This window comes from Anguilla rostrata, chromosome 16, assembly GCF_018555375.3.
Source record: "Anguilla rostrata isolate EN2019 chromosome 16, ASM1855537v3, whole genome shotgun sequence".
Taxonomy (NCBI): domain Eukaryota; kingdom Metazoa; phylum Chordata; class Actinopteri; order Anguilliformes; family Anguillidae; genus Anguilla; species Anguilla rostrata.
In genome coordinates this window covers 14,022,365-14,031,014 of record NC_057948.1, presented here as the reverse complement: position 1 = coordinate 14,031,014, position 8,650 = coordinate 14,022,365, and the positions used below count along the sequence as shown (strand labels likewise).

The window sequence follows — 8,650 nt, the reverse complement described above, 5'->3', positions numbered from 1 at the left end:
AAAAAAAATTGCACGTGGCCCTAATCCTCTTCTGTATATAAAGGATGGTTAATAATAATAATAATAATAATAATAATATCCTACTCTAAAATAAAAACATTCTGGGAACGTGTCTAGCTGGGGCGGGGTTGATTTTACAAATGCTGATGAATGAATGAATGAATGAATGACACATAGCCAGGAGGAGGAGCCTAGAACAAATAAAGACGCTAAGAACAGGAAATTAGGACCGAATCCTTTCGTGCGAGGTCTGAAATTGCTGGGAGGGTAAGCTTTGTTTTATACGCTCTTTTTTAAAATTATGAAAGTGTTAACATGGAAGCTGTCGTAGTTGTGTTAGAACATAGTTTACTGTATTTTTTTAAATGTATTTGAAGTGACAAAACGAAACTGCGAACCAGACTTTTGTTACTAGCTCATTTTGCTTCCTTTTGTTTCAGTTCACTGACAGACAGATGACAAAACTTGGCAGCGTTTTTTTTTTTGCTATCTAGACGTTTCCTTTTGACAACGGTTACTAGCGTTATATGTAGCCTGCTAGTATTGCGATCGAGCTAGTGATCATAAATGAGCTGTTTGCGATGGTGTATAAATGGGCTAAGTAAGGTAACTTTTAGCCAGATGGCAAACGTTTAAATTTTCAGTGGTGGATATAAACTGTACTTAATTTGTACTTGCTAGGACGACTTTACCACCGAGTTTTTCCTCGCATGTAGCCTGTCATACGCAGTCTTCACTGTTATGAGTGCCGTCATTGTACGAAGTCCCTCTTTATCTGTATTTTACTACTTTTTCGAGAAAGCGTAACTAATTAGTGAATTGATTCTTAGTGAGTGTTGAATGTTTATATCTCAGATGGTAATAATGCCCAGAGTTGTAACATCCAAATACGTGAAATGTGCTCTTTAAGTTTCTTCTTGGTAATTGCTTAGACTACTTGATTACTGTGGTAAGTGTTTTAACAAATGTAGGCCTAGCCTAGGTGATTGCTTAAGTAGGCTATTTGGTATGTACAGGCCTAATGATATTTTTGCTTTAGTTTTTACTTTTTTTCATTTGTTATTTGTACTGCAAGTAGCTGAAGTGTGAACCATAAACACGATGCCTATATAACTGTCAATGCTATATCTCTTTCTTACTAGTGACAATTGTATTAATATAGAAATGTATTTTTGGGTTGGTGTTTGAATCTGTCAAATTTTCTATTCCAGTCCAGGCATGGCTTATTCACAGAAATAAACTGAGCACAGAAGTATACCTAACCAATGCTTTTTGTTATTCTCTTCCATTCAGAAAAATGTCCTGTTGGTTCAGAAAAGAGACACTGGCAGTGGCAGAAGATTACATTGACTTCTGCTTGGGGATCCAACGGACACCTCCCAGCGAACAGGCCAGGGCCATGAGACACCTGGCGAAGAAAATGGAGCGGCAGTATCAGCTGAAATTCCGGGCACTCTCCAAGACATTCCTGAGCACCTGTGGGCCTGACTGCAGTGCTGGTTTAAAGAAGGTGATAGGAGAGATGGTGGAAGATGGAAAATTCAACTGGGGAAGAGTGGTGTCTCTGTTTGCCTTTACTGGGGTGCTGGTGAGTGACCTCTACTCCGGAGGTGAGAGCAGAGACTGCTGCAGGAGGCTAGCAGAGACCATAGCTGACTACCTTGGAGGGGAAAAACAAGCATGGCTGCAGGAAAATGATGGCTGGGTAGGTTTTTGTGTGTTTCTTGTCCATTCTTTAGGGAAAGTGTACACTGAGCTTTGACTTCTTTACTTGCTGTCTACAATTCTCATTCCCATAGCCACCTGTCCCACAACCCCTGCCTCCATTCCCCCACCCACACCATGGTCCCACACCATTTTTATGAAAAGTTATTGGAGCTGTGGTGTTCTTTAGTCTTAGGTACACATACCATTCATTTTGCTTTCCAGTCAAATGAGCCAAAATCATTATTTCCTGTATGGAATAATTAAAGGTTATATTTTCCAGTCTAGCCCTATATCAGTCCCTTCAGAAAGGCCTCATATTTTAGATTGGGAAATCTCACATGGACCTCTCCTGTGGTTGTCTTGTCAGTGCCAAACTTAGGGAACCTTTTAACTCTCAGGGCTGTAGCATATGAGGTCAAATCTGAGCTAATTCTTACATTTTTGCCCAATCTCTGTCATTAGGGAAAAGTCCAATAAATTGGTATAGGATAATTACCTAAAGTTACCAAAAATTGTCAAAGATTTTTAAGCTTTCTATTCATTGTCAGAAACATGAATAGAAAGCTTGTTAAAGTTGTTGTAAGTTCTATACAGTAGGCAATGTACTTATTTAGCCTGCTGCTTCTACACTGTTAATTGGCTCTAGATCAATATCAAATGCCATTTCAAAGCTGGACAATCTACCATTTTTAAAAACCAGATTTAGCATAATGTGGGCCTTCAGTATTCATTTCGTAGTTCTAACTGCACATTAAACTGCACTGTCATATACAAGGCTAACTAGTATAACCGTAGGGATATGGTCATGGCTGAGGAATGTACTGTAGGTTAGTCATTGTGAAACTGAACTCTTGATGGCAACCCATATAACTTTCTGGATGCTAGTAAAACTGATTTCATGACTCATGGTTCTGCTGTATGGAGCAGTAGGGTCTTTGGTGCGGGGCAACCCTCTAGGTTGTGATTTCCCTCTTGTGATTTCATTACTCTACAGTTCCTCTCTACGTTTCCAGTATGCAGTACAAAAGACTTCCCTATGTTCAACCAAGCATAGTGGGGACTGCACATGTTTAATATGCTGCTCAGGTCAATCTAGATCCTTATATAGACAATACAAATTGCTGTTCACTTATAGGTACTGACATCTGAGGTGTGTTCATTTGTATTTTTAGGAGAAGGGTCAGTAAGTAGCAATATGCCAAATTATTTTGAATTTTCAGTTGAATATATTGGGGGAAAAAATATTGGAATATTTTGGATGACCTTCAGTATCAACAGTGAGTTCATTGTGTTGCCATAGTGCATTCCACTCAACAATGAATGTTGCTGCTGAGATGAGAGAACTGTCTCGAGTCTTATTTTTTCTGTTTTGTGGGAGATCACTGATAGGGCTATGTGGTTCTTGTTTTTAATGCTGTCTTCTAAATCCAGCCCAACATTTTTTTTTGTCTTTTGTGTAGGAGGGGTTCAGAAAGTTTTCCCACTGTGCTGCAGAGCTGAACCAGGAATCCTCAATGAAGACAGCGCTGTTTGCAGCTGCTAGTGTGGGCATTGCAGGACTAACTTTTCTGCTTGTACGCTAGGTCAGTTTTTCCCTTCTTCAAGGCAATGCTTGGTCACTGCCATGAGACTGTTCCAAAAAAGGTTTGGTCAGTAACACCAATGTTAATGGAAACACAATTTTAAAGTGTAAGAGAAAAAACAATAATATATTATTTACATTAAATAAAAATGTAAACAAGCCAATTCTTGTGTTTTTGGGTTACAGAATTCATTGCATCATGTTTTTTCCACTGGTTTGATCTTTCTCACTCAATTTAGCTTTTCTGTGCGTTTTTCTGTTGAAGGTGCTAGCTTAAATTAAAAATCAAACATTTGTGTTCAACTGCTCAAGTCTATCATAACCACTGAAGTTGTAAAAATGTTTATTTTTCTCTATGAAGCAGTTTATTAAGCAATTTCTGAAATACGTTTTGCTATTTATTTATTAAACCTTTAATAAAAAAACTAACTACTATAAAGAGTGTATGATTTTTCTGAAACTGGGTGCAGACAACAGAAAAGATATTAGCCTCTTAAATTTTGTAGAACCCTTTTGGTTGAGTGAATATCTGAAGTCATAGTTGCATCATTAAAGCTACATTGATCTTTATCGCTGTGATGTCAGAAGCACATTGGACTACATGTGTTGTACTTATGTGTTGGCATGTAGGTCTTACCAAGTGATTTGGGATTTTTGACCATAAAGCTTCCTACTAAATATTCTTTGGACTTTGAGTTCACAGAGACTCTGACAAAATGCTATTTTTATGTCTGATGTTATATTGCAGCTCTCTGGTGCCATAATAATTTTACTGGAAGTATCACTGCAGAGGATATTTTGCTGGGAAGGAGTTTTTTCTGCCCCAGATTGAGATTAAGGTGGTGGATGGGCAGGCGGATGGGAATGCTTACTGTCCAACCATGGTTGCTAGACTGAAAGGAAACTGCATGAAACTATCAGAGTGGTCCTAACTTGTCAATTAGGCCTATTTTCTAGCTTTGCTGGTGGCTGTAAGTTCCATGAGATGTAGCATTACAACAAGCCTAGATCCAATAAACATTTGTCCTTAACTTGGATTGACAAATGTGCTACTTTAATTTCATGTTACATAGTCTAATTTTCAGTCATTTGTGACCATTCAATTTGATGAACTATGTTTATGGAGGAAAAAAGCAAACGCTTGCTTAAAAAATAAACTAAACTAAACTAAACTAAAACTTTACTTTGACTTGTAAAGTTTTAGTTTAGTTTATTTTATTTTTAAACTAAAATAAATAAAAAGTAAATTAAAACGCATCAAAAGACTTGCATGTGAAGAAATTGTCAAGGATAACACGAAAAATTCCTGGACTTACTTCCATTGTGGTCCTTGATGTTCCATCAGCCATTGAGACTGTTTGATTGGATCCAGGCCACATCCCTTCTCCCATGCCTGTCATCCAGGCCAAATAAACAGTCCTGGATGTGTATCGTTTTAAAAAATGGGCAGTAGTCTGAATATTTAGTTCTCATTTTGGTGAACTCACATTCTGTTTGCAATCGAGTGTTACCAGTGAGTGTTGCGGTTTGTAGTGCTAAAACCAGGAAGTTTGCATTTTTGAGCCATGGGTTCCCTCGTCAGATTCCCAATGCTTTTTTTTTCCCCTATAGGGATGCATGTCGAAAATAAGGTCTGTGGTTAACATAAGCCTGAGAGAGTTTTACGTTTTGTTCTACGAGATAAATTACACCCATTGGTATCTCAACCGTGGATTTCGGAGCAGTTAGGTGCTTTGTAAATGTAAGTTGCTAACAAGTTGCATTATTGAACCTACAACGGCTGTCGCGTGCAAAATAGCAACTTGTTAGCAACTTACTTTGTAGAACAAAACGTGAAACTCTTAGGCTTATGTTAACCACAGACCTTATTTCGGCAGAAAACGAAATCCCTATAGGAAAAAGCATTGGAAATCTGCCGAACCCATTGGCCTACAAATAGACGTCATAGCACTTGAAAAATATTTATTGACTTGAAGATGCACTTCAAAATTGAATTAAAAGATGAGTATAACGGCTAGAGGGTGTTATGGGCTCTCGTACAAGTGTTATAAATGTCATGATGTGCTTTCTTTGTCTTGTGGGATAAAAGTCGTGACCTTACACAAGGAGTTTGACAGGAAGAACAGTGTTTTGTGACGGAAGTTTGGATAGTCGGTGCTCACCTTAAAGTAGCCTATGTAATTTGGTGGGTGGGGCTGGTTTTGAGTGCACACAACTTGCTTTGGGTTGCTTGCTTTAAGGCTAGCATAGTGATTTTTTATTTTACGGCAAAGGAGGAATGCATTGGCTGCGTCGTTGTAATGAAACACGTTTGTGGATGCTGCAGTTTCCAGAAGATCCAAGCGCCACAAGACGCCAGGTTGCCATGGGGAATGCCGCTTCTTAAGTTTTTTCCTCATCTGTGCCTTGGAAAGCTCGTCCGAAATGGCAAACCGTTTTATTTCCGACCATGTTATTATCTTCTGTTCAATTAAACGAACTGCTTCAATATAACTGGCAAACCAGCAAACGGAAAATGGTCTAAGAACTGGGCTTGGTAGGCCCTGTATGGACCCCGTGACCGCTTTCTACGCCTCCGGTGAGTCCACCTGTTACCCAGTATGAATCATGGAAATTACCTTACCCTGGTTTTCATTTATGAATACTTCACACGCACGCACAAAGCCCAGCTGTTAGCATGAATTCTAAACAGGAAGCGCATTTATGCGAGAAGCCTATCGAGACTGCGGGCTGCTTTGACGCCATGGAGCGAGAAGTAGTGGGCGCCAGAACGTTGCCCAGAAATGCCGTGACGAGAAACTCCCTCTGGGCTGGCGCATTTGTGGCTGAGCAGTGAGTCACTCAACAGGGGCTACACTGTGACCTATCCTCAAATAGGCTGGGAATGTTTTGTCGCCGTCGTATTTGTATATAGGTTATGCTCTATATTTTGAATTCAACTCCTGACTAATATGAAGACCTATTTTATTCGCTATTTGTGAATCGATTCGTGACGATAAGTAGGCGGTAAATAAGTCTGGATGTTTTATGTGGTCTGTTCTACCGCTCCATCCAGACAGACAAGCACAGATTATTAGCACATGGTTTAATGTATAATGATTTCTTTTGTGATCACAAAAAACAGTGTCTGATTTGGTGAGTGTTCTTGGCACATGTGAATGTAAACTGCTTAAAGAGAGTGCAGTCCACTCCACACACTGTCAATTTTTCAGACAACGTATAAAAGAACGAAATGCCCTTAAATCAGCAGAAGGTGAATCACTGAAGGAAAGACGTAAAAGTTTTCTAACTGTTGCATGCATCATCGCCCTTGTTGCCGATATAATGTTGTTAAATTTGACTGCATTAATTCTGTTCCTTGTACCTGTAATTTGGTGCTTGCGATTGAGTGCATACGTCAATTCAGGCTTTTGGGCAGAGTGGTTTCTTGCTGTTTTTACATTTGGTAATTATTCTGTTTAAAGGCTGTATTACAGTTGATGGCAAAGTCAGTACAACGAAACACACGGTCTCTATCCTTCCCAGTACATCTTTTTTGGAATTCAGTTCTCAAACCAGTACTCCAATACTCTGCAATTCAAGTGGGACTATTTCAACAAATTGTGACATTTGATTTTGGAATAGGGGCTTTATGGAATAACTCTATATTTAGCCTAAATTCTCCTTTGCATTTTGTTTTATTCTGGCTCTGGGCTGCCAAAACTCAGTCCAGGAGACCTACTATGTGTGTAGTGCTAACAGTAGTTATATGAAAGTAGATCAAATGTATCTTTTTGACTCGTAACATTCAAACAGTTTAGTCGCATGCTGATGATTAAGCACACTAAAGACAGTTTAAAATGTTAGAAATGTGTTTTAAGATAACATACAGAACGTCTTCACTTCAGTGTGTGTTGGTGTCTGTCCCATTCTGTGATGTTCAGGGGTTAGTGCAAGGGCTGCATTGGATGGGTGTCAGAGCACGCCTGCAGCTGTGTGCTACAGATAACTCCTGCAGCTGGAGATTCCACAGGTTTCCCACTCTGTAGTGCAGGATACCCTCTAAACAAGCATTCCGGGTTTCATTCTGAAACTTGTTCTCTCTTTCTCTGTTTATTTAATGTATTCACAGTACTGTGTGAGGGGAAAACGTGCTCGACGTGCAGAAGTGCTTCATCTGATCGACATCACATGCACTTTGTCCCCTCGGTGTTCCTTTGGAACCCTGCGTTCTCCATGCTATTACAGAACAGTCTGGGTCATATTTCCTGTTGGATCCTGTTCTCTTTTGACCTCTGTGCTAATCAGGAGGTTTGCTCCCTGCCAAACCCATGACAGAGATGAGGGCAATAGGCATATCAATCCCTCCAGGCAGGTTCTCCTCTCTCTCACACATCATGCAGATGGCAGCCTGTACTGTTCTGCAGGTTTGACCTCTCTGACCTTGCTCCCTACATCCTGTCCCTTTCTTCCTCACACGTGTCCTTCAGTGGCACCACTCATCATGTTCAGGGAGGGGCCATGATGAGCACTTCAGTTCTTTTCATCTGTTTGCACTGCCGCTGCACCATAGCCATCAGGAAGATACTGTCAGAAGTTTATCTCTTCCAAAGAAAAACCCCTCCCCAATCTTCCCAAGGCCCCTTCAATGAAGGGCTATAGTTAATTGTTTTGCCACATTAGTCATTCAGTTTTGATAATTGAAATTCCTATTGGTCTTTGGCCCTGCTGGCAGAAGGCTTCTGTCTGAACATTTGCCTGCAGTTCTTACTGTGTTTGTTTATTTACTTTTTAAAAGGGGTGTGGGCTAAAATCCATTTGTGCAATTCAGATACAGCACAGTCATCCAAAAACCTTTTCAGAATGCTTGCTGCTGCAGAACTAGTTGGGGATGAAATATCATCTGCACTCTTCCCACATTTAGAGAGATGTAGGCTATATCTCATTTAAAAGAGCACAAGGACGTGGAACTTAAGAGGAACTTAAGAACTTGTGTTCAGAATATGGAAAAACATCCTGTGGAACAAAGAAGTGTCCTCCTCACCATGTGCACCGCCGTGTTGTGGATAAGCCTTACTGACCAAATGTGAAATGTCTGCCGTTTTCAGTATCTGCTGCCAACAGTGCATTTAATTATTTTTGGGCAACAGGGAAGACTCTGGCTTGATAACTATGTATTCTTGTATAATAAGCAACATCTACTCTTCACTGAATGAACGTGTGGCACACTCATGCCTTTCGCTAAGCCATTCCACATATGTTATCTCTCTTTTTCCATACGGCATCTCTCTTTGTGCATATGCTGTACTTCTCTCACATGATGGTGAATAATGTGTAACCAGATGATTTCCCAGCTGCCAGGGCTGGCAAGTGAGGTTGGGG

General features: G+C 40.0%; 1 protein-coding gene across 3 annotated transcripts; it reads left to right on the top strand.

The window, feature by feature from the left end:
* The first annotated feature begins 116 nt into the window (after positions 1-116).
* LOC135241680 (anti-apoptotic protein NR13-like) lies at positions 117-8,650 on the top strand. Of its 3 annotated transcripts, XM_064312244.1 has the most exons (4): positions 117-267; positions 1,294-1,705; positions 3,168-3,339; positions 8,640-8,650. In XM_064312244.1, the coding sequence occupies exons 1-3, from the start codon at positions 167-169 to the stop codon at positions 3,288-3,290; spliced, it is 636 nt and encodes a 211-aa protein (XP_064168314.1). In that variant the 5' UTR covers positions 117-166; the 3' UTR covers positions 3,291-3,339; positions 8,640-8,650. The 3 variants fall into 3 exon arrangements, with proteins under 3 accessions (XP_064168314.1, XP_064168313.1, XP_064168315.1); XM_064312243.1 differs by lacking the exon at positions 8,640-8,650 and having other exon boundaries at positions 3,168-4,324; XM_064312245.1 differs by lacking the exons at positions 117-267; positions 8,640-8,650 and adding an exon at positions 471-601 and having other exon boundaries at positions 3,168-4,324.

Coding starts and splice junctions, on each gene's coding strand:
- LOC135241680 (XM_064312244.1), top strand. CDS start 167: ATGACACATAGCCAGGAGGAGGAGCCTAGAACAAATAAAGACGCTAAG. Junction 268..1,293: donor GGTCTGAAATTGCTGGGAGG/GTAAGCTTTGTT, acceptor TCTTCCATTCAG/AAAAATGTCCTGTTGGTTCA. Junction 1,706..3,167: donor TGCAGGAAAATGATGGCTGG/GTAGGTTTTTGT, acceptor TCTTTTGTGTAG/GAGGGGTTCAGAAAGTTTTC.